Source organism: Leptosomus discolor, chromosome 15, assembly GCF_034619465.1.
Source record: "Leptosomus discolor isolate bLepDis1 chromosome 15, bLepDis1.hap2, whole genome shotgun sequence".
Lineage (NCBI taxonomy): Eukaryota > Metazoa > Chordata > Aves > Leptosomiformes > Leptosomidae > Leptosomus > Leptosomus discolor.
This window is the reverse complement of record NC_141405.1, coordinates 13,772,802-13,798,307: the sequence shown is the minus strand read 5'-3', so window position 1 is coordinate 13,798,307 and position 25,506 is coordinate 13,772,802. Positions and strand designations below refer to the sequence as shown.

The following is a 25,506-nucleotide window of genomic DNA, read 5'->3' as shown; positions in this document are numbered from 1 at the left end:
CGACCCGGAAGCGAAAGCGCCGCCCCGCGCCCGGCGGAGGCTTCCCCGTGTACGACCTCGTCCTTTTTTTTTTCTCCTTCTCGGCCGCGGATCCCGGAGGCAGCCTTGGAGGCAGCACGGAAAATGGTCCGCTACGTTAATAACTCGCCTGCTGTTGAAAGTGGCCGTTAAGGCGGCTCCGCCGTGACCCGGAAGGACTCGGCGGAGGCGGGGAAATTTTGAACAATGTGTGCTGAAAACGGTAAAAAAACGGAAATAAGGCGAGGCCTGTCTCTGCTAGGGGGAGGAGGGGCGGGAAACCCCAGCCGCGTGAAAAAAAAAAAAAAGCGTTACCGAAGGGAATCGCCTCGCGCGCGGGCGGCGAGGTGACGGTTTAAAATGGCGGACGCTGAGGGGAGAGTGCCGTGAGGGGAGGCGGGTTGGGGCCCGCGGTTTGGGCCGCCGTGAGGGCGGTTCTCTCGGGGCAGGTGTTGTGGGAGCTCTGTGCTCTTCCTGCTCCCGCTGCAGCCGCGTGTGTGCTCGAGTCGCCGGTGGGAGGGAGGCCCGGCAGGCCGGCATGGCGCTTCGCGGGCTATCCTTCATCTCCTGCCCGTGGCGGTGCCTGGGGAAGCCTCCTCGGTCCGTGCCGCTCTGGACGGTGGATGCACGCTGTGGTGCGGTGGGAGATCCGCGTAGGCAGCCCTCTGCCCGCACGCCGCTGCCTGGGCCATCCCCGCTGTGTCGGTGCCCGTGAGGGCTGTGAGCCGACCTGGGAAGCATCGGAAAAATCCGCTTTTACACACAGCGCTCTCTGCGAGTTCGTGCTTTGGCAGCATGCGTGGTAAACGTGGAACGAGGGAGAAGATTAGCACAGCCCTTGTTTAAGCATGACGAGCTGATTCCATGAGTTTTGTCTAGGCAATTCAGTGAAAGCTGCTCCCCCCGCTCTGAAAGTTATTGCTGTGTCACTTCAGGCACTGAATAAAATGCCCGAATTTCAAGCATAAACGGTAATACCTAGTTGTGATCTTACAATAATGACACGTTTCTGCCAATCTGTTTCATAATCCTATGTTAAGAAAAAAAGGCAGTTTGCTACTGGTTTAACACGATGACAGTATTGATATAAGAAAGCGAATTCAGTATTAGAATTTAAATCCCTATTCTTACTGTAATTGTGTTTAATGCATTCTGTACTGGAGAAGTATAAAAATAAACAATGACGTCAAAACAAACCCAGAAGCAACAGTTTGTTTTCTGCTACGAAAGACTTCAGAAATTAAATAACCTAGTACTGCACGTTTTCACAGACTCACAGAAGGGTTTGGGTCGGAAGGGACCTTAAAGACCATCCAGTTCCACCCCCCTGCCATGGGCAGGGACACCTCCCACCAGACCAGGTTGCTCCCAGCCCCATCCAGCCTGGCCTTGAGCCCTGCCAGGGAGGGGGCAGCCACAGCTGCTCTGGGCAGCCTGTGCCAGGGCCTCACCACCCTCACAGGGAAGAATTTCTTCCTAATAGTTAATCTCAATCTACCCTCCTCCTGTTTGAAACCGTTACCCCTCATCCCATCACCACTCTCCCTGATCAGGTTCCCTCCCCACCTTTCCTGCAGCCCCTTTCAGCACTGAAGGCCGCTGTAAGGTCTCCCTGCAGCCTTCCCTTCTCCAGGCTGAACACCCCCAACTCTCCCAGCCTGTCCTCACAGGGGAGCTCCTCCAGTCCCCTGAGCATCTTCATGTCCCTCCTCTGGACCCACTCAAGCAGCTCCATGTCTGTCTTGTGCTGGGGGCCCCAGAGCTGGACGCAGCCCTGCAGGGGGGTCTCACCAGAGCAGAGCAGAGGGGCAGAATCCCCTCCCTCGACCTGCTGCCCACGCTGCTCTGGGTGCAGCCCGGGATGTGACTGGCTTTCTGGGCTGCGAGCGCACGTTGCTGGGTCACGTTCAGTTTTCCACCCACCAGCACCCCAAGCCCTTCTCCCCAGGGCTGCTCTCCATCCACCCTTCACCCAGCCTGTGTCTGTGCTTGGGTTGGCCCCAACCCAGGTGCAGGACCTTGCCCTTCGCCTTGTTGAGCTCCATGAGGTTTGCAGGGGCCCACCTCTGCGGCCTGCCCAGGTCCCTCGGGATGGGCTCCCTTCCCTCCAGCCTGTCAGCCGCACCACAGGTTTGTATTGAAGCAACTGAAGCAATTTTGTGTTGCTTCGTGCTGTATCGTTTGTTCTTTTTTCCCCCGAGAATTTTGAGTAAAAATTTTCTGATTCAGCTGCTGAAACCCTTTCCCTAAGGAGAAATTTGAAGTTTATCTTTACAATGATTTCCCTAAAATGATAGAGGGGGTCTCCTGTCTCCCTTCCTCCCTAGTTTCACTCACTTCAATACAAGGTGCTGCTGTTGCTGAAGGACTGGGTCCAGCACACCAGCCCGGCTGGCCATTCAGCTAGATGAATGCTTATGTTGGCACAAGGGGAAGAAGGCATGACTGGGACACAGTGCCTGGAGGATCTTAAAAATCTGTTACTATAAATTCATAAGAAAGGAAGAAGAGAGCTTTGCTTGTGTTAAAAAACCCATCTTGATATTCTGACTGGATCTTTGTAAAGCGGCCTCTGAATAACCATAATGACTTTCTTCCACAAGTAAAAAAATAAACACTGTTTGAAAAAACTACATTTTTTAGAAAATACAACTTGGAAATTAAAAGACTATTAAATATGTAACGAGAGCTGGGATGCAGAGTTTATTTAAGTTCTGGCAATTTGTCATTTACTTCGACCAGCTCTGGATTTCCTTCCCTCCCTGTTTGGCCAGCAGTTACGTGGAGCTGGTTTAGCTGACTGCTCCAGCCCTGACTGGGAGGCCCAACAGAATGGACAGGAGATAGTAGCAGTAAAAAGCAGCCATTCACTCGATGTGTGATCCCCTTTCAATGCTGCTGACGTTGTAACAGAGATCTTCAGAACTTAAAGATCAATTGATCTTAAATTTATTACTTAGAAACACTGTGAAGTGAAATATTAAGGGTATGTAATTTCTAAAACCAAATGTGTTTCCTTGAGACAAAGCAGTGAAAGATTATGAAGATTCTTTTCTCTCCTGAGTCTCTGAGACAACGAAAGGCAGAAGCGCTGTGCAGAGCGTGCGTGCTGGTGGCATTGAGCTGTGTAGGTTCTCCAGGGGGGAATTATATTCCCTTTGGAATGACTATTTGTGCGTTTAAATTCAGCATTTGCTTAGACTACTTCCTAAGCCTTTTTTTTTTTTTTTTTAATCTTGCCAGGTATTATTTAGTGGATAGAGATAATCATTCTTACAAACTAGCATAAATCTTTATTTTAAGGATTAGGAGATTTCCACCCTTTCAGGTAGAAAAAGTATACTTTCATAAAACTGCATTTCCCATAGTGCACAAGGGCTTTCTAGGCTGGGTCAGCTGATCGAGATTGTGAAATGTTCCTTATTTCCTGTCCAACGTGCATGGAAATGACTTGTGTGTGTGAATGTCTCATCTTGCCTTCGTCAGGTGATTTAAGGGCCGTGGACCAGAATTGTGATTTAGAACAATGGCAAGAAGCTGAGCTGATTAACTAGCTCGGTCTTCGGAAAACTGCTTCGTTTGGGGGAAAGTGATGTCATGAAGAAGTAACGTACTGCCGTCTGCTCTGTTAACTTCATGGGAAAAGGTAGAGAGGATCTTGAGCTTTACCTTTTGTATGAGACCTTTGTGGGGGTTTTGGGGGTTGGTTTATTTTAGTTACTGATTTTGCTGTACATTTAAGAGAGTTACCAGATTTCTTGATTAGTTGATGATTATGTCCTAGCAGCTAATAAGTAGCCCTAAGCAGTCATCATTTTTGAGGCTTTTTCTTTTTTGATTTATTCTTTTTGCTTATTTGTTTTTAACAGAGGTTAAGAGGAAGCTTTTAAAAGAAAAGAGAGTTTTTCCAGACTGAAGCTGAGGACCTGGCAAGAAAACACAAAATGTCTCCTGAATCAAAAAAACTTTTCAACATCATTATTTTGGGAGTCTCATTCATGTTTATATTCACTGCTTTCCAAACGTGTGGAAATATCGCGGTAAGTGTGAATTCCAAAACATGCCACATTTCTATCAGTTATTCATACTTTCTTGTCTTTTGTGTACTGTAATGTAAAAGTTGCTTTATTTGGGATTTTTTAATGTGCAAGACTCCTTGACATTTTGTCTCCTTTCTTTTGGTTTAGTGTTAACTAGATTAAGTTGGTTAACTGGATAATTACGCAGTTTATTTCTTTAAGGTAGCGTAGCTGTACTTATAACTCTGCCTGATTGCTTAGAAAGGAGAAAATTAGTCTTATCAAATGTTTGAACTTTAAAATAGCGTCTGTTTTGACACTTGCGATATTTAACAGTTGAATCACATTGGACCTTCCATATTTCTGATGATTCTATATAGTCCCTTTCAAAATATTTGCCTAAGTTGTTATTATTAACCATGCCCCTAGTTTTTCCTAGAGTGTTTTGCCTAATTTAACATATTTTTCTGTTTTAACAAACTAGACATTGAGGGGGAGTATGAGGATAACATCTGACAAGTAGTCAGACTTCCACAATTGCTAGAACTGCCAAGTCACCTTCCATCTGAACAAGTAATTTGCTGCTTTAGTATTCTGTATCTCTTTGTGTGCTGAAGCAAAATTAAACATAGCACAACCCAAATTTACTATTAAAAGCAGGTTGCTCTCTTAGTAACTTCAATTTTTAGAATCCTGCTACTGACATACTTGGCCCGGATCCTCTAGCTTGCTGAGTTGTTGACGTTGCTTTCAATATTAGTTACATGCCTGAAGGGCAGTTAGATTTCGACATACCTCTTGAGCCTACAGGTCTTACAGCTTCTCTTTTCTTGCACGCAAGAAGAATCCTTTCTGGGTTCAGACATACAAGTGTCCTTGTCTGTATTATAGAAATAACTACTTAGGGTAGTTTTTGTAAAAGTCGTGGTGCAGCGTGATACTGTGCATGAGTATGTAAGTGCAGCCCAGTGATCTTAGAAGTTCTGCAAGGAATTCACAGCACCTCACTGAATTGGACCTAGTGATCCTGCCATCATGTAATTTGTTGTCACTGAAGTCATTACAAGTGGCTTTCAACCAGATCTGCCCACCAGTGCAACTAGTTACATGGTCTCATGATCACTAAATTTGATTCAAGGGAAAAAAAAGGAACAGGAAAATAACGGGAAGCTGACAAGAATGGAAACTCTTATCAGAAGCTCATAGTTAGGTCAAATTGAGAGTATTTTGAAACTTCTCCTTTTCCCCCACTTTTTAAATTAAGATAGTTGTGCATATCTGCCTAAGAGAGGTGTTTAGTGAAACGAAAGTTTTGTGAGGTATTTTAAGGTCTCTGATGAAATCATAATAGAATCCTGAAGTACTAATTACTGCTTCAAACATAGGTGTTTCTCTGCCAAATATCTCCTTCACCTTCATTGTGGAGCTGTTGTGAGTTGTAATTTACACTTTAAATTATTTATATATTACTATATATATTACTATTATATAAAGTACTGTAAAGTACTTTGTAGAGACTATTAATGATTAATATATATATTATAGTAGTTTGTAGAGTCTGTTCATGATTAATTCTAACATTTGATGCTGACTTCAAACTGGTGCAAGTGTTCTCAAACTACAGGATACATTCTGACATATGACAATGTAAACTTTTCTCCTCACAGCAAACTGTTATCACAAATTTAAACAACACGGATTTTCATGGCAGTGGCTACACAAGGTAATTTACACAGATCTCCTTGTTACTTTGCTCCTTGCAGGGTGAAGCTGGTTATAATTCCATCTGGTAGAGATACACGCTGAAGAGATTGTAGCATTCTGCTGACTTCACAATTTAATAACGTACTTAAAGCAGTTTAAAACATAGGCTTCTCACATTCACTCTAGTTCTACTCTGAATTATTTCTAGATGACCACCATATGGTCATGATGTTGGTCTAGATGACCACCATTCTCAGCATTTTATCTTAAGAGATGAAGAATGTGGAAGTTTTAAAATAAATAAAGCTTCTAAGACCTCGGTTGTTTGCCCTCGTACACCTCGGTGTGTTTGTGTAGGACAGGTGGTGTGGATCAGCTTCCAGGAAATACTGCAACATAAATGTGAAAGGAGCGGTCAGAAAGATGAGGAGCAAAGCCACGAAAAGCCCTTCTGTTTATTGCACTGGCATAGCCAAACTTGCCAAGCGTGATCAGGGACCTTTGGTATGCCAAATTATCCTGTCATATAGGAAAACCTGGTTGCTGCTTCGAAGGGTTTACTGTCTCAATGTAAAGTAAAAATACAACTGACACAAAATATATCTGTAAAATTCCTGCGGTGTATTTGGCAGAAAATGAAATCCTCACTGATAAACGAATGAGGCTCTGGAACATTCTCCTCTAGAGGTACTGGGCCCAAAATACAGTAACTACTGTTAAGGCACAGTTTGACAAATACATGCCGTACATTGCAAGACGGGGTTGCCTGCGGTAGTTTGGGACTCTGATCAGCAACGCTGCTGTGTTCCCGTACAGAGCGCAGGGGGCGAAGGCAGCAGGAGAAAGGAAGGAAATGTTTGATCATGAAAGTTATGCAGCTACTTAAGTTATGTATGTACTTGGTATTTTGGAATCGACTGAACATTCTTAAACCAGTTGCACTTGTAGTCTGTATTTTAAGTATTTAATCATCTTTGTTGTTTATTTATGTAGCATGTCCATTATTTACGGAGTGTTCTCTGCATCAAATCTTCTGTCACCTTCAGTGGTTGCGATAGTAGGGCCTCAACTCTCCATGGTTGTTAGTGGCGTATTTTATAGGTAAGTATTAATTCTGAATTTTTGTCTGCTTCCTTTGAAGTCTTTCTTTCATTTTTTCACGCCTAAGGCTACCGTGCCACACATGAAATTGTGCTGGCTGAGGAAGGCATCTTGCAGAGATACTGTCTGTATCAGTAGATGTGTAACTGCAGAGTACGTCAGCCTGCTGGAAACAGAGTATATTTTTTCCACAGCATTTCCAGACTTTGCTGACTGTGGAGTTCGGGTTGTGGTCTCAGATTAATGGCTATATAAAACAAAATTCTACATGCTTAGTGGAGTAAAAAGATTACACGTGCGACCTAACTGTTTTCTAATGTCACTTAGGAGAGAGTAGCTGATTTGGAAGCAGATAAGTGAGATACCCGATTGTTGAAGAGCATTGTCCCCTTCAAGTCTATATTCAATAAACTGATCTGTTCTATTCTAGCTTGTACATTGCAGTTTTTATCCAACCTGCTACATGGGCTTTCTACACTGCTTCTGTTTTTATTGGCATTGCAGCTGCTGGTAAGCATAGTTCTCACCTTGCTTACTATTCTTTGCTACATTTGAATATACCTCTAAAATATTTTTATTTCCTGAGCAATATATTCTGTGTATTTCAGTGCTCTGGACAGCACAGGGAAATTGCTTGACTGTAAATTCTAATGAAAACACCATTGGAAGGAACAGTGGAGTATTTTGGGCGCTCTTGCAGTCCAGGTAAGCTTTATTTGTTACTCTTTTTTTTTTGGTTGTGTACACATTCTACTTCTTACATCTTTTGGTAAGTGAGAGACTGCATCAAAAAGTACTCTACCGGTACCTTGCAGTCAGGGAGGGAGAGCTGGAAGCAACATTTCTGTTGCTATCGTGCATTATAGAACAACGAGTGGAAGTTACATCTTGCAAGCCTCTGCTCTTGATGTGCTGAAAGAATAGATTTCTGTTAGGGGAGCGTTTTGACATATACAACAGAAATCTTGTTGATTGTGGAGGGCTGTGCTAGTTTGTGTCAGGATCCTGAGTGCACTAGTAAGGCCTGATGGTCCTGAACCACCTCACCTGGGGCTCCACCACACCCTTCCCATCTGCCCATGGGCCCCATTTAAACTCAGCCCTGGGCCTTCACTTCCTCTGGAGCTGGGTTGGAGGAGTACTGGTCTGCAGTTTGGCCCCAGCTGTGCCTGTGGATCTTGATGGTCTTGACACCAGTTTGCAGTCTGACTTCCCATCTTGCCTTTGTCTGTGTTGTCACTGTGGATCTGCGTGGCAATCACCGGACCTGATTCTGGCTGGTGGGCTGACTTCCAGGCTTGAACTCAGGCCTACCTCTTCAACACACGCTTGTGTGATGGTCTGGACCTTCTGTTGACCCTGCCTACAGTCTTTTCTGTTGGACGTGTTATCCCCTGGACTCCCAGCCCTCCTTCCCTGAGGGAGCAGCTGGGCCTTGCTGCTCTCTGACAAGTTGGAGTGAAAATACTAAAGTTGGTCCTGGCACCCAGAAGTCAGAAAAGAGATCTTGTTGTGGGTAATACTCTGATACTAAGCTTAGAGTGCTGCATCGACCCAAAAAGTCAACAAAAGGCTCAGCATCAAGAAGGGGAGTGAGAACATGGTAGTGGTTGCTGTGTTGCTGCTATCGAGTACTTTGTGTGCCTGTGGTTTATGCCTCTCAGATGAGTTGTAATGTCATTGGGGTATAGGGAACAGCAACAAGAATGCACAGGAAGACAGAGCTGCTGGCTTGAAGAGAGCCTGAAAAGTCTGGGACCCTTTCCTCTAGAGAAAAGGCGTCTGAGGAGGTTTATACTGATGTGTGGCTAAAACACGAAGGCAGCAATTGAGCTGAGTGTAGAACTGCTGCTTGGTGGATGCTGCTGTACTAGAGCTCTGGTCACTTGGCGAAACTAGAAGAGGATTGGTTTGAAACAGATAAAGTGCTGCTTTACACAATGGGTAGCTAAACTTTGGCACTTGCTGCCACAAGGGAGTATAGAGTTGGATGGTGTCAGCGAGATCAAGAAGGGATCAAACAAATCCAGTGGCAACAGGCCCACAAACAGTTCCTGAAGAGAGACACCTTCTACCACCCCTGATGTAGCACTTCTGGATATTGGGAGATAGCGAGGGGAGTGAATTGCAGGAAGCTTAGGCTGGTGAGCCTGCACTAGGTGGCATTGTTAATGCTGTTGTAGGGACAGAATACTGGATTAATAGGACATCAGTCTGAAACAGTGGCACACTTGTGTTCTGTAAGTGTCAGGTTCAGGAATTAACATATCAGTAGGTTATCAAAGTAGCAATTTCCACAAACACAACTAATTGTGTGTTTTATAGTCAGTAAAATGCATGGTTTTATATGAAGAATCTTTAAGGCTGTCTTGAATCACGGTTCATTCAGAATTACTGTGTTTTGGGAAACTGTAGGTAGGAACACGGAATTTCCCTTGGGCTGTTAACAACCACTTTAGTATTGTTGGGGTGATACTTCAGGCAAGACACATGACTCTTCTAAGGAAGTATCAAGAAGTCATCTCCATAAATGTCAGCTTTCTAACTTAGACCCTTCCAAAATTAGAGAGGCAACTTAGATGCAGATTTCTTCCTTTTGCTACCACCTTGTGTTTTGATTCTTGAAAATAAGTAGCCAGCATTGTGGGGAAGAATCCTTTACTGTGTGTGAAGTTTTATACAGAATAAGCAGTTTGTGTGGAGAGTGACTACTGTCTTTATTTCTTTCACTATTGCACAGTACTATTTTTTTTGCATAGAACAGTATTACTGTGATGCTACAACCTTAATCTTGCCACAAAAAGCGCTGTTCACCCGTGTTGTCCTTTTTGTTTACAGCTTGTTTTTTGGAAACCTCTATATATACTTCGCTTGGCGAGGGAAAACTCACATATCAGGTGCGTATTGCTTGTTTGTATGGGAGGCCATCCTTTAGAGTATGGTAGTATGAATAAACAGATGAAATACTGAACTGGAAAGTGGTGAGAAAATTACACGATATCAGACAAATTTTTCTTCCAGTTTATTGTTAGATTTGCTCTTTTTGGAGTAGGTTTTTGATTCAGTGTTCCATGGTACTCGTGGCCCTTGTATTATGTGTGTTGTTTTGCTGCGTGCTGTGCACTGAGTACCTTCTGTTTGGATATTGTCTATGAAATTCTGCAGAATGCTAGTTTAGGATAAGGCTTTCCACAACAGCTACTCTGGGATTTTTCCCTGTGCAGACACGGTTATGCCAAAATAAGCATATTTGGGGGGAAAAGTGTTCTGGAAAGGCTGTGTGGTTAACAAACACGGCTGTCCTGTTCCAGAGTAAGTCCCTGGTGTAAACTCTCCTGCTAAATCAGGTTGGAGACTGATTAACATATGAGATAAAGGAAAAGGAAGGAAAACCATCCCAGTTCACTTATGGCTGCCCTAATTGTGCTGGCACAAAGTGGTGTAGCAAGGCAGGGACTGGGATGTCCAGCTGGACTGTGACTGTACTGCTGCTGCTTACACGGGCAGCCCTGCTGGAGGAGTGTGCAAAGAACTTAGTCTTCCTTTCTTGGCATAGTTTATGAAGACAAACTTCCTGACGGGATTGCAATGAATACTATAGTTTTATTTTGACGTTGTGCTAGAGTGGTAAAGGGCAGGAATTGGAGAACAGTGGTCTTAATATTCTTAAGAAGCTGGGTAGTGGTTGACTCAGTGGTTTTGAAGCAGAGATTTCTGGCAGCTGTTAAAGTGAGGCAAGGTAGGTGGGGGTGTCAACTGAGAAAACTGCAATGGTGAAAATAAAGCAAAATCTAAGATTTTGAATATAAAAACCAAACATTGCTGGAAACCCAACGTTTTGTAAACCAATTGGGTTGATTGTCTTGTTCTGTAATGACTGAGGGTTTTCCTTATTGTAGTCTTAGAGTAAAATACCTACTAGAATGGTCAATTCTTTTAATGTTTAAAGATGAGGCAACTGCTGTAGTCAGTCAGGAATAAGATATTGACTTTTAAATTACAATTATCAGGCTTCAGAAATACTGCCCTGTTGAGATGAGTAGTCCACTTCATGCCTCTGTTAGATCCGTCTTTTCAGGTTCTCTGCAGATGTGGGCCTGGTAGTACAGCACCGGTTAATTTTTTAAAGGTCATCTTCCGCATTCCTTTGCATTTAACACAAAGGTCTAAATGTTATTGAAAGTATTGGAGACACTTTGAACCTGGTGGGCCTGAAATTCTGTGCATTCTAAATTTCATTGCTCTTGCTAACCACAGAATGAAGCAATTAACGATGAGGGAGTTCTGCTGTTGCATTTTCCCCATCTTTAAATGTCTTGAGACTCCTCTTGATTAGAAAATGTATCAAAAGATTTAACAGCATTTAAAAATCAATTCCTCCTTCCTTTTACCACCTATATAAAAATATTACAGGCATTTCAAGGTGAAGCATATAATCCCTTTTTGATCTGTAATCATACGCTGGTTACTTTTAATTGACATAGGACAATTTTACCTTTACGTTTAAGGTAAAGGGGCGATAAATACAAGTGCAGGCAATATCTTCACAACCACACACTAGTTCAGTCACACCTATTAGCAGTTTCTTGGCTTTTCTTTCCCCTGCTTAATATTTGTAAATGGGAATGACTTTGGTATTGCAGACTTTCCTGTGCCAAACGAGTTGGTGCAGCAGAGCTCGTGCATAGGGCAGCCATTCCTCCAGCTGCGTCCTCTGTGCTGCACCAGTTAGGTTCCAGGGGTTGTAAGGCCTTTGTAGTTTACAAGCCTACCAGTTTACAGTGTTACGGTGCTAATATTTCTGATGCTGGTAAAGAGCTTTTTATTTTTTTTTTAGAAATCTGAAGGGGTTTGGGGTAGTTTGCTGTGTCCACTATGAATTACTTAAGTCTTGAAAGATGTACTTTCTTCTGCTAATGATTTATGCACTGCCTTTGTTAATTGGCTCCTCCTTGGTCATAGCCTTTGCATGGCAGAAAATGTGAGTGACACTCTTTAATAAGCCAATATTTTATTGGCGCCATAAAACTGAGACAGGAATTTGCCAGCAGCTGGGTACCTTTTGCTCCATGTGAAAGGTAAGGTAGGAAATGAATGTGTTTTACACGCAGTTACATAGTGTGTCTGTATGAGTGCTTTGAAGGGAGTTGCTTGGTCTGAATTGCTTTTGCACATCTAGTTATGGCTCCTGTTTGTTTTTCCACAGAGAGCGATCGCAGAACTGTCTTCATTGCTCTGACTGTTATCAGTCTTGTGGGCACAGTTCTGTTCTTTCTGATTAGGAAACAAGAGGACACAAAAGCTCCAGGGGAGGACGATTCTGCTAATGAAGTCCTGGGGGACAGCTCGTAAGTGCTTATGGCAATAACATGTTGTCACGTAGACTTGTTTGTGCGCCTGCTCCTCGGTGGAACATCGTGCCTTCACTTTTCTGTCTACACTGGAAACAGGAATGTTATCAACAACCTGTAGAGTTTACAGAATTAATGGAGAAGTGTCTGTACTTTAACAAGTGAGAATTAACGTTCTTTATATGACATATATTCAAGGTGGAGTGCAGTGCTGCACATTAAGTTTTTCCATTAATAAGCGCCTTCGGAAAGATACTTTTTACTACTTTTCTCCACTGATTATTATTAAACTTGTATCTGCCTTTCATAATCTGTCTTGCCCTCATCAGCCCAGTTTAAAGGCTGGAATAAGCAGAATTTACTGCGTTTTTATAGGTTATCTTTATATATTGAATCATGTTTTTCATGTCTTCCCTAAACATATATGTGCCACTCTGATAAATACATTAAAAATGCATAGGTACATAGATAGATTTAGTACGGTTTTGCCTGAGGCATCAGTTTAAATATTTTTTGCTTTATTTAACGATCAATGAAAATGTTAGAAAAACGTCAGTAAGTATGCCAGTGAAAAAATGTTCAAAGCTAAAAATGCTCAGAAGAAAGATTCTGTTAAGCAGGTTAATTTTTGAACGGCATTCACTAGTGCAGAAAGCAAAGAGATTTTGTGGTTAGTAGTTTAGATTCTCAGAAACTTTTAAGAATACATTAGGATATTCCAGTATATAGTGCTGGGCTAGAAAATAAACAAAAAACTTGAAAAATGAAACTACTTTCCAGCATAGCGATACTGTGTGGTTATTCTTTTTCCATTTTGACTAAGTTGTTTGTTTACCCAGGTCTGCCCAAAACAAAATGATGAGAGCAGTGGCTGCCTTCAGTAAGTACTGTTTCACCTAAGAGTTGCTTCAGAAAATACTGACGTACCCTTTCCAGCTCTTCATGATTCTGCTGATAACGTGATCATGTACAAACCACTTAGAACAAACATTTGTGAACAAATAAGGTTTTAAGAACGCCTTTCAGTTATTCCACGGAAACCTAAGCAGAAAATTGTCTGCTAATTGAAAACTGTGTGTTCCCTCTATAATAGTTCTCCCCTCGCATTTCTTATGAAAAAGGATTTCAGTTAATGGCATTTCTTTCAAAGGGCAAGTCAGGGTTGGTTTATTTAGCACTCTATTTACTGTAATAGTCACAGTTTGCGTAATTTTAACCTATTTTTGCAAAGAGCAAAAGAAAGTGTAGATTATCTTAGTAGTGCTATCGGTTATATTAATTTCCATTGTTATGTCTTTACAGAGAAATCGATAAAGCTGAGCTTCACCAAAGAGATTCTGCTTCTCAGTGTTACAACAGCCTACACAGGTATGAAGCAAGCAGTGTATAATCATGTGGCATCGTCAGGGCACTGTTTGGAATTTCAGCCCCCCAGCAGGACTGCAATTCTGTGTCTGCACACATTACTTGAATATTTGAATTAACTTTGAACACGTCACAACATTTCTGTGTTGAGAGGTGTGCCTAAATCTGCAAATTATTACTGAGGTGGTAATGCTGGGTTCGGTACAGTTCTGGGTCAACCAAATTGAGGGCTAGGCAAAATTTAGCTGTTCATGTGATTTAGTGTTACACTACCAATGGGTTGTAGATTGTCTAAAGCAGTTTCATTTCATTTGAATTAAAATTACTTTTGTAGGATACACTTTCAGTATCCCCTCCATTGAGGCACAGGAGATTATGAACAGTCTTCATTTTAGTCTTGGTTCTATTGGGAAAAAGTTTAGCTGTTTTCAACTGGTTTTGTCACTAGTATTTGCTGTGGCAAGAGCTCTCTTTAGCAACTTTAGTTAAACCTGGTCTGCCACTGTTAGACCAAGGTGTGAGTTGTAAAATAAAAATACATTTATCTGTGTCATATACTAAATTGATTCTTCTACAAAAATACTATAAAATGTTCAAAATGTTGTTGGAATCCTTTAATGGGTTTGGGGGGGGTTTCTTGCTCCTTACTTGGCTTCAGATGCGGATCTGTTCATGATAAAGTTAAGTTTTAGGAAGAATAGAAGTATTTTCAGAACCTCAGCTGTGAGTCACCATTATGAAAAACTGTTGTTAGCTCTTGTAGGTGAAAAGAAAGGCTTGGGTGTGAACAAACTATAAACAGTGCCATAACATCTGCCGCAGGTTGTGGTCAGCTTCTGGTAGAGAAATAGCAATAGCAGCTGTGAAATCAGCTTGCACCAGCCACTGATGAGTGACAAGTTACTTCACAGCATCTCCACTGTTGTGCTAACCCCAATTAACTAACTGGATTTCCTCTAGAAGTTTAGTGCAGTGGGAATGTGAAGCAAGATAACAAGGGAAGGGAGGCAGTCAGGTTTTGCTTCATTAATCTGAAATTTGGTCTTCCTGGTAGCAGAAAAAAAATAAAATCAGTCCAGCTTGGAAAAAGCAGCTGCTGCCATCTGGTGGTCGTGGTCAATATTGCCACTTTGTGTGGGAAAACACAAAATCCCATAATGTTGTCTGGAAAAGGGGATTCTTGCCCGGTGTGCCATAAATCAATACACACAGGAGAGAGGTTGCTTATTTATTCGGGCTTGCTCTGCCCCGGGTGCTTGGTGGCGTTCTGCAAATCAAGCACAACGCAGGGTGTCCGCGGTGCTTGCACAGAAATCGGCTACGGTGGACACTGCCGTTGTTAATAATTATGTACTAGTTAGTGTAAGTCAGTCACTCTGTTCTTTTACTTCTCTTCTGCAGATTTGGGGATTTCTGTTCTCCATGGTCTGGTCAAAACAAGTCCATAAAACTTTCTTCAAAAGGTCCTAGTTTAGACACTGAGTTTTCTTCATGTCTTAGCTGTGTCCTGGCGGTAACGCTGTGTACGCTTAGACTTGTCACACAGCGTTCTGTTGGGTTGCAATAAGGCCAACAAAAGCTTTTGTTTCTGAAACTGGTGGTCTGATCAATAAGACTGCTCAAAGTTCACCCCTTTTTGAGGCTGTGCAGGTCATATGCCATGTTAGGTAGCCTGCTGCTTGTGGACCAGGATGTGGTGTACTGTATTTCTGCAGCAGCAAAAGGCAAAGGAGGTAAATTAGAAACAGTTCTAGTTTTAAACTGGTTTTCTTTGTTTAGGCATAACACTTTGCATTGTTTTAATAGACTTTCTATTAAGGAACTGGTGTTTTTATACTGGTTCTTATAGTTATGCTAGTTGACTTGCCTGTGTTACCTTTGCTCACAGTAACGGCAGTAGAAAGAAAAGTTTTAAACAAACAGCTGTTGTTCTTTCTCAGTTTTAGTTCATGTATACAAAAGTAGCAGTCTGTTTTAGGAAACCTTAGCTTTTTTGGTATTTGAGGGTTCAGGGAGTCTTTCTTAGGAGTGCCATAACTTGGGGGGAAGAAAGCTCACATGTGGAAGTCCAGTTTCTGAAAAGCAGAAATATAAACTATATGCAGAGATGGCGTCAACAGAAGCAGTACTGAACCGAAGTGCCTGTGACACTGATTAGTGACACTGCTTTTTCTGCTCTAGTTTTTGTAAACTGGCATAGGAGAGTATCATTGCATAGTTTAAAATTCCCTAATTGTTTGTTCTGCATACCTTATGTAAATATATGTATTTGAGAGGTACTTTAGGGGAAAAAACAGCCTTAGACATAAAGATTATTGCAATAACTTTAATAATAGTTCATCTGTCAGTTTTGTTTGATTTCTTTCAAAGGTTTGGAATTAACATTCTTTTCTGGAGTATATGGGACATGTATTGGTGCTGTGAATAGGTTTGGCAGTGAAGAGAAAAGCCTTATTGGTCTCTCCGGTATTTTTATTGGTGTTGGAGAAATTTTAGGTGAGTCTAAATTTATGACCTTATAGACAAAAAAGGATTAAGATGTAGTTGCTCAAAATGGTTTTTGTGTTTAACTGAATAGTGTCTTCCAAGCTCCCAGCAATGATTACATAAACAAAAAATGAGATAGAAGAAACAGAATTATGAGTGTGGTTCCTTGTTCCACTGTGAATTATACAGTATGCCATCTAAAGTGAATGCAGACTAGGATGGGCAACACTGGTGACTGAGTCCTAAGATTTTACGTTCTTTTTGGATTAGTGAGACTTAGAGGGAGAGAAACACTAGGCTACAGTGTTATTGGGCACCTTTCAGCATTTTGATACTGTTTTTTAAATAGTATTCTGTTTACATTTTTATTTCTTAAGTGATGTCATAAGTATTTCAAATTTATTAAAGTATTACACTAAAAATGTCTTTATTTTAAAAAGTTAGCTTGTGTTAATGAGATCTGATATTTGAATAAAATTGAATACAGGGCATGTTCATTAAGTGAATTTTTTTGCTTTAACTCAAGTGCTGCAGTATTTAAACCAACCACACAGACCCCAACGCTGTGTTGATTCACCAGCAGCTTGGATCCAGAGATGCACGCTTTTGCAGTTAAGAGCTAAGCACAAGGCCATCCGTTTGTACTTGGTACAGTTGCAATGCTGGAGGAATCAGGGGCTGCTGGGAAAATACTTGCAAAAAGGTGAAGTGTCTTCACTGGCAATAGTCTGATAAATCTCCTGCCCCTGTGTCCCAGGCATCTCCAGCAACCCAAAGGTTACGTCGTCTGGCACATCTGGCAAACTCCTTGGGGCTGTTTTCATGTCTGTCAATCTTTCAGTTAGGAGGAAGTTGATAATCTGAGTTTTCAGCTGGTTTTTTTTTGCACTGGTTTGAGTTTGGTTCTGTTCTTCGCATCTTCAGTTCTGATTTAATGTTCCGATCTTTTGCACTCGTGCAGGTGGAGGTCTCTTTGGTTTATTGAGCAAGAATAATCGCTTTGGCAGGAACCCTGTTGTGATGCTAGGCATCGTTGTCCATTTCGTAGCCTTTTATTTAATTTTTTTCAACATGCCAAATGATGCCCCTATTGCTCCTATGGAAGGGACAGATCATGTGGCTTATATGATTCCAAGGTAAGTAAACTTTTTCCTTTACTGGTGTAACTCAAGATGTCTGTAAAGAGCTTATTCCTGTAACAGAGAGCTCCTCAAAGCTGCTTGTCTGTGTGGTGACTAACTCTGTAGAAAAGGCTTTCAGGAATTCTGTTTTTATTCAAGGTAGATATTCCACCAGTGTGCACCCAACTTAGGACTTCAATGGCATAAGAATAAAAAGCGTGAGGATATTTGGCAGCAGTTCTGTCACTGAGAACTGACATTCCTGACATCTCGTACAACAGCGAGACCAGAAACTATTGTACGAGATGTCAGGAATTCAGCTGATTTTAAACCAGTGTTGGGCTCAGTTTTACTGGAGCAGGGAGCAGCAGCCTTGTGCTCTTGCACTGGTTTCCCAAGTCTTTGGATGCTCGTTGTCAAAGTGTCCCCGTGGTCTGACTGGAGCCGTGCTGTGCCTGTCTCTTACACTGCTCAGCGTGAGGGGAAGAATATAAGGAGCTTTCTTATCTCATCATTGCAACTTTCTTTTGGGGTGTGTTTTTTGCCAATTTGTGTGAAAATATAGTATAGTCAGTTTGTGCAGGCACAGCTGCTAACTTGCAATTATAAGCGTTTGTGCCTGTGCTGGTGGCTGTTCTTTAACTGGAGTATTTTCCTGCAAGATGAATTGGTATTTCTCCAATATTCCTGCAGTTTTTATGAACTCCCCATGTGTATCTCAGCTTTTAATCACTGCCTTGTGGGTTTTGTGGCTCCAAGCAGCAAAATGAGTTTTTCTAGCAGTTCTAATTCAGTGTAGAATTGACTGCAGGTAACAGTGGTCTTAGCATTCAATAAATTACAATCTGAGGAAAGTATTCTTTTTGCCAAGTGTTCCCAGTTTCTTTTCCAGGGAAATTTAAAGTTTGATAACTTTCTTCCATTCTCACTTTCCAAATAAGTCTGCCAAAAATAGTTTATAGATGTGTCAGCTGTTTGAACGGATGGCTTTTGAATTTGATTCCCTTTCTCCTTCAGCAAAGAAGTGGCCATATTCTGCAGCTTTCTGCTGGGCCTGGGGGACAGCTGCTTTAACACCCAGCTCCTCAGCATTTTAGGATTCCTGTACGCAGAAGACAGCGCTCCTGCCTTTGCCATCTTTAAGTTTGTTCAGGTATTACATGACACAGCCTTTTGAAAGTATGACTGTTGGAATGTTACTGAAATACTGGGCTGGGGTTTTTAATGAGCTGAGAAAAATGATGTTGTTTCTGCAAAGGATTTCAGTCTGGGTTTTTATCTTTCACAGGAGAGAAAAAAGGTTTTAAGTAGGAGTAGCTTGATTGTGTAGCTTGGTGTGATTATATAATTGAACTGCTATTACTTACAAATTTGAGGGAGTTTCCAAGAGTTGGGAGTTGTAGTTTAATGTCAAATGGCTAGTACAGTTAACCAGACCTGGATTTTAGTGAAATAATAATTCACTGAATTTATTTGCTCAAGTCTTTGACAGAGGGGTGTGAGTTAAAAGAAAACAAGTTGTGCAAATAGTAGTTGAAGAGTTTGTGGGTGTTGTACTGGATCGCTGGCAGTTATCAGGTGGGTATGCAGGCAGAAGAACTAAGTAAGGTTTATCTGCCCTTAAGTTGTCCGAATGCCAAACCAAATGTATCTATGCTAGCTGGAGACTTGATGGAGCCTTCATACAATATGAATACAGCTGCTGTATTTTTGGGTAGATGACTCACAGGCATTAACCTTGACCTGGAGAGTTCAGCACCAAACAAGATCTGTTGATCGGAGGCGTCGGTAGGGAAAGGTGGTGCAAAGCATTGAAACTGTTATGCAAGGTCGCACCAACAGCAAGCTCCTGCTGGCAGCAGAGGTCAGGGTGTGTCTAGTTTAAAAGATGACAGCTGCTTGCTTCAAAAATTCCCCCCCTCCCTTGTGCCTGGCTCCACTTTTATGTCATTCTTAGTGATATGTAAGAATTTGAGATAGACAAGGAATATAAAGATTCTTTATACGGGCTCTAATGAAAATTTTATCTTTAAAAGGGGGGATTGCAAGTAAGCAATGCTGCTTGTCAAAGCCTGTAGCTATTTTGATATAGAAGAGTTTGTGATGCTGTAAAACTGGAAATAGTTTCCTGGATTTTGTCTTAAAACCTGGGCAGTGTTGTTTCTAGATAAACTTTTCAAATACCAGAAAACTGCACTTGAGATGCTACAAACACTTGAGTTCTGTGTTCGCTTTCTGCAGAGAAAACTATTTAAATAACTGAAAACTACATCTGTTGTATATGATATTAAGACATATGTTGAGGCTTTATTATATATCTTCTACCGAAGCCTACCGGGGAGTTGCACATTAAGCTGTGTATCTCGGTTTGGTAATCCTTGTAGAACACTAGCCTGGGTATTTCCACTGATAATCTTGTTGCGCTGTGTTTTTTCTGCCAGTCCATCTGTGCTGCAGTTGCGTATTTCTACAGCAACTACCTCCTCCTGCAGTGGCAGCTCCTGATCATGGTGGTTGTGGGCTTCTTCGGGACAATTACCTTCTTTGCAGTGGAGTGGGAAGCGGCAGCAGTTCTTGCTGCCCGTGGCTCGGACTACAGCAGCATTTGATCCAGATACCACGGCTACTCCAAGACAAGGAAGAACACAGGCACATTTATTGTGAGGTGATGCGAGAAGGTGAAAGGATCAAGCTCCTGCAGAGGTTAAGACGGAGGAAGCTACTATTAAATCACCATCGGTCGAACTGAATGTGAAGCACAGGTGAAAAAAAAAAATGCCCCATTTGAAAGGCTTTTTTCTTGCTTTAATCCACTGAGCTTGGTACATGTGTTCTCAAACATGTGGTATTGGAAATGGAAGGAAATGTGGAGCTCTGAATTGAACAAGTCTGTTCTGAGATGTACCTTTCCGAATGTAATTGCCTAATTTCACTCTACTGTGCACTATGGAATGACAGTTTTGGTTTTTTCCCCTTAAATTATTTTTCCTATATTCTAGTTCGGCAGACAGTTGCATTCTTGTATTGAATGGATGATATTTTTATAAGGTACATGATATTGCAGTGTGTCTGCCCAACTGAAATCAATTTGTCATTGACTTTTTTCAGCAATTAGATATGTCGAAGTATTTCTGTGGGTAATGTTGCTGCCTTATTCTGTATCACCCAGTTCCTTGTTTTCTCACCATTTGCTTTTAATCTGTTTCATGTGCTTAAATTTTATCAGGTGCATGTTTGTTTTTTGAAGAAAGTGAATTGGGTTATAGTGTGATACGAAAGATTTTAGAATTTGAGGAAGTTAACCCATCTTCAGGATGGGATCCTGAGATCTGTGAAGTGTGGATAACTGAAAGCAGTCTTGTGGTTCAGCAGCTCAGAACTGAACTGGGTTGGGATAGCTGCTGCAACTTTCTCAGGGTGATGTGTGTGAAGGACTGTAAGACATGGCTTCCCTCCCAGACTCTCAAATATATTTGTTTTTGAGTTCAGTGAAACTTTCATTATAATCTGTGATGGGAGCATTGTCAAAGATAACTTCTTGAAGTACAGATAGACACAGAGTGTGAACAGTCTTGCAGCGTGTATTCTGCTGCAGTCTAAAAATACCTGAAATGCTTGATGTAAATTCTCAGTGTATTTTGGGAAGACTGTGATGTAATCTTATTCTGCCAAACGCAAAAAGGATACTAGTCTAGTAACTGAGTTCTAATCCAAAACTGTTATAGATGATACAAAACAGGCAGTGAATGCAACTCACCTTGATTTTACCTGCCCATGCGACTCCTTAGTACCTGCAGTTGTGTTTCTGTCTAGTGGGCAAACAAGATGCAACTGAGAGCAGGTATGGAACACTGAGGAGGTGTTCTTAGACGCTCCATGTAGCTATTTCTAGAAAAGTACCATTTGCCAACCTTTTTTTTTATGCACAGTCAGAATGTTAATGTCTTGCCTTTGAAGATAAGTACAAAAAAAGTCAACTCGTGTGTCAGTAGCTCTGGCATGTCCCAACCACGTAGGTGTATCCAAGGTTAAACTTGGTGAGGGAGCATGGTATCTCCTGTGACACTTGCTGTCACTCTTGCTCTCAGACGGCGTGTAACACACCGCACCCGTGAAGCACAGCCCCCGTCATGCACAGTGAAACAGCAGAGAGGGATTATTTTGCAGAAATATAGAAAGGGATTTTCAGATTCTCGGCAGGTTTTTGCTGTGAGATCAGTAGGGTGTTAATGGGAGGATGAGAGGGCACCTGAACAGTTGGCAAGCGGAGAAGTCTGTGAGGACAGCCAGGAGAGAAAGCCTTTGTGTACCCCCGGGAGATTTAATGAATGATGTAAAAGAAAATGAGACAGAACACCCATTTGAGCGAGGGGTTGCTGAAGCCATTCCAATTTGTCAGACCAACTGAAAAAGCATTCAGTGTTCAATCAATATCTATGATTAACGTGACCAGCAGCACTCTAATGCTGCTCTTATCCACGCCTGTTACCCTGTGAGCTGAAGCGTGCTATTATATACTGGGCCCCACAAAAGGTATAGACGATAGGGCGCTGCCAGTGATGAGAGCTCTCCTGTTGCTATACATTTGTATCTTCTCCCAAGTACCAAAAGGGATAAAGAGCTGGTTTTAACATCAGGGCCTACTGACTTTTGTCTCCAGACTCTCCCCGGGACCTGTGTTTTCCTGCGTATCAATGAGCGAAGAAAGACGTGAAAGTTCACAAGGGACAATTTTGTCTTGCAGTACGTGGCTGGGGGGAAAAAGATTCTCAGGTCTTGTGGTGATAGTAACTTTTAAAACACTGGCATTTAATTGTAGCTAGGTTACGGCGCTCATGAGGTTGCTTTTTAAATGGTTACCTTTTAAAAATGAACTTCTGTGATGTTCGTCTGCCATATAGGAATTCTATGAACTATTGTATTAGAAATTAAAGAAAATTGCTGAGTTTATTTTTGAGACTGACTTTCAGGGATACTGATGAACTAGGACTTGTGGATTTTTCAGTACTGCTGTGAATCTGGTGCTTTGCCTTTTTTTTTTCTTCTGTTCTGTTTGGTCTGAGTCAATATTAGACAATGTTAGACAGCTGCTCAGAACTATTTATTGGGTTGTTAAAGGGAAGTGTTATTGCTCTGTGACAAGTTTTACAAGAAATCATGAAACTCTCAAAACTACATCAGGGATAGTCAAATTTTGTTTTTACTATTTACTATGTAAGTATTGCTTTTGACATTTGATCTGAAGAGACACTTCTCAGTTACTTAAGCTGATGATAACACATGACTGCTTTTCACTTATGCATATTTCTTTGGTTTGTCAGGAGGTGAAAAATCCACCCAGCTACACACAGTTGTTTGGTCAAAATTTTTGGTGTAGTGATGCAGACATCCATTTATGTTTCCATCTCTTAATCTTTTTATCAGCATCTGCCAGCCCTGAGACCCATTGATTCACCTCTTTGGCCTTTGAACAGTTTCATGTTAATCTAAATTGGGAGCTTACTGTTAAATTAAGTGTGATTTGAAAAAAAAGGCTTTTGCTGTATTTGTGGTATTGTGGGTTCGGTTTGTATTAGGGATTTTATCTTTATAAGCAAAGTTACACATTAAGTTGCTTGGGTTTATTGAAAAGTCTCTTTCATTTGTTTTTCTCTTCTTATCCTTTCAGGTTGTTAGTAAGGTTTAGTATCTTCACATATCACATCCCCAAGTCTTTTAAACAAATGCTGAAGAGGAAATAAACCGATATTCTTGACACTTGAGTGCTAAAGAAGCTGCTACAAAATAGTCTTTAATGCATATCGTAAAAGCATTATCTATATTTGTCTTGCCACCTGGTGTTGATTTTCATGTATGAATGTATGGAAAGAAACCTTGCTCATAATCAAGTGGTGTGCTTTTACTTCTGTTGTGTTAATTTCATTAGGTACAACCTGTGTTAGCAGGTTGGTATGAGGGAGAGGACCATTTCTAAAGGTTTTTTTATAAGTAACTCTAATCTATACATTTCTGCAGATACAAGTAAATACATAAGGGATATAAAATTAAGAAAAAACCCAACAAACAAAAACCCACAAGAAAAACCCAAACAAAAAAAACCCCCGAACCCCCATAATCTTTACCAAGGTCCCTATCTTAGCAGGAGCTCTCTTGTGGTACAGTTATTAAAAACAAGAAGTCTCATGCTGATATAGTTCCTTCAATTTTTGTGACCATTTTAAACTATACTGAACTTCCTGGTGGAGTTTGCTGGTATAACTTTATGGAAAAGGAGTTTTAGTGTAGAAACCCGTGAATTCAGGACTGTGTCAGTTAACCACGCGGAGAAAGCTCCACGTGACTTTCTCTGAATTCCTTGAGAACACGGTTCCCTGGACACCAGCCTGACGAAGTGCTGGTAATTAACGCTCCGGCGGCGGCCTGGCAGGTTACCTCTGTGTGAAGAGGAGGCGTGTACGAAGAGAGCCTCGAAGGTGGTTTTCTAGGGCGATGGCTGGTGGTTGGCTGCCAGTATAAATAGGAACCGCTATGTTCAGTAGACACAATGCTCAACTTTGACTTGAATTGTGCAAGTGTGTTAAGGCAGGACCTTACAGTCATGACCATTAGTTTTTGTGTCAAAATGTGTTTTTTGAAGACTTTATCCATATCACACTTTTCCTTGGAAGCCTTGTAACCCCGCTTATGCTAATTGAAGGGCAGGGGTAGTTAATGCCATGTTTTCCCTGTTCCCTGGTAGTTCTTCTGACATGCTGGCAGAAATATGAAATGGGGGAAATTAAAGATGGAGCTGGAGCTGAGAAGGTAGCTGCTTAACAAGATGCTTGCCATTCTGAGGTGACCACATTGCAAGGGTGGAACTCTGTAGTTTTCGTGGATAAATTCAGAATGATGCTTTGATAAGTTTTAACTTGTTGTGTTAGTACCACAGAGAAGCACTAATGAGAAAGTGGAAAATCCTTTAAAGTGCAATAGAGAGCATTGCTGGCCTTGACTCAATTTCTTTTGTTCCATATTTTTTCTATCTTGGTTATTTCAGCTGTTGACATGTCCTCCTCCAGGCTGTTCGTTCTTTTGTTTACGTTTTCTCACTGTGCAGAAGTCTAATTTAAATGATTGAAACTTTTTTTACTTTAAAAGGTGTCTTTGGCTTAGAATTGGTGATAATTGAGAACAGGCTCACACAATGATTATCCTAATGAAAATGCTGACTTCCAGTGAATGTACTTTTTACTACATTTCTTTTCATGGTCACAGCCATGCAAATAAAAGTGAATCACAGACAATGTTTTTTGTTAGTGCTTGTTAAGTTGTCAGAATTGCTCTTGTCACTGTTTCTAAAAGTCATGCCGGGGGCTCTGGGAAAGGGAGACGGTCTTAACTGGCGGGTCTCGGAAGTGCTTTGTGGCACCTGTAAGGGCCTGCTTAGGAAGATGAAATGCTTGGTTTGGTGCTTGGGAGCCCTTTGGAACCACTGAGTTCTAGTGTGGTGCAGACTGTTGAAGTGCCTTGGGGAAATCAGGGTGGCTGCTTCAGTCCCAGCCCGTTTTCTTACCCTGTCCTGTTTGAGAGCCCATCTTAAGAAAACTTAACTCCGTTGTTGAGAGGACAGCGTGTCTGATGTTACTTTTTTGTGGGTTCCTCTTCCAAAATCCTTTCCTGTGACGTTAGATACTTCTCTCAACTCAAGTGTTGTGTATCTGAAAGACTCTGCCAAATTCATCAGAACTGCTGAGTATTTGGGTCCCGTTTGTCTAAAATTAAACATAGATGGGGGGGGGCTGTTGTCCAGTCACAACCAGTGTGTGGCGAAAAGGTGTGTTTCAGTCCTGGCTTCATACTGTCATTAAGGGCCTGGGGAGAGCAGCAGGGAACAGCTTTGCTGGCTGTCATTTGGCTGGATTGTTGGTGAAAGGATACGATGGCAGAGATGAAGGTGCTGAGGGAAGGTAACAAGCACTTCATGCAAGGAGGCCAGTACAGACAAATTTTGCCCGCTGCATTTTTCCCTCGAGATGCAGTGATTTACAGATTCGTCAAAATCTACTGTGGTTCCACTAGTGTAATCTTTGGATGGCCTTGGTATTCTGATTTGAGAAAGAATCTGTATTCAATAGCTGACTGTGAAATCCTTTATGTGAACAAACAGAAAAGAACCTCGCAGGTTAGTTTGTGCTGCACACAGCCCTTTGAGTCTTTGAATAAAAGGACACTTAGGAGTTTGCACTTCAAAGTTAGATCATGAAGAAGGATGGAAATAGAAGGTTTGTGCCTTAAATGAAAAAAAAATTCTGTCATATTAAAGGGGAACTGCTCTTTGTTAATGTCACTTAGTGAAAT

The 25,506-nt window shown here is 41.6% G+C and overlaps 1 protein-coding gene across 1 annotated transcript; it reads left to right on the top strand.

Annotated features, from left to right (window-relative positions):
- The first annotated feature begins 3,962 nt into the window (after positions 1 to 3,962).
- MFSD11 (major facilitator superfamily domain containing 11) lies at positions 3,963 to 19,891 on the top strand. The gene is made up of 13 exons (XM_086473619.1): positions 3,963 to 4,058; positions 5,705 to 5,760; positions 6,735 to 6,842; positions 7,273 to 7,352; positions 7,451 to 7,547; positions 9,681 to 9,739; positions 12,049 to 12,190; positions 13,033 to 13,073; positions 13,496 to 13,561; positions 15,929 to 16,054; positions 17,007 to 17,181; positions 18,184 to 18,319; positions 19,608 to 19,891. Exons 1-13 carry the CDS (start codon positions 3,963 to 3,965, stop codon positions 19,773 to 19,775), a joined length of 1,350 nt encoding a protein of 449 aa, XP_086329745.1. The 3' UTR covers positions 19,776 to 19,891.
- Positions 19,892 to 25,506: the final 5,615 nt, after the last annotated feature.

Coding starts and splice junctions, on each gene's coding strand:
- MFSD11 (XM_086473619.1), top strand. CDS start 3,963: ATGTCTCCTGAATCAAAAAAACTTTTCAACATCATTATTTTGGGAGTC. Junction 4,059..5,704: donor AAACGTGTGGAAATATCGCG/GTAAGTGTGAAT, acceptor TTCTCCTCACAG/CAAACTGTTATCACAAATTT. Junction 17,182..18,183: donor GTGGCTTATATGATTCCAAG/GTAAGTAAACTT, acceptor TTTCTCCTTCAG/CAAAGAAGTGGCCATATTCT.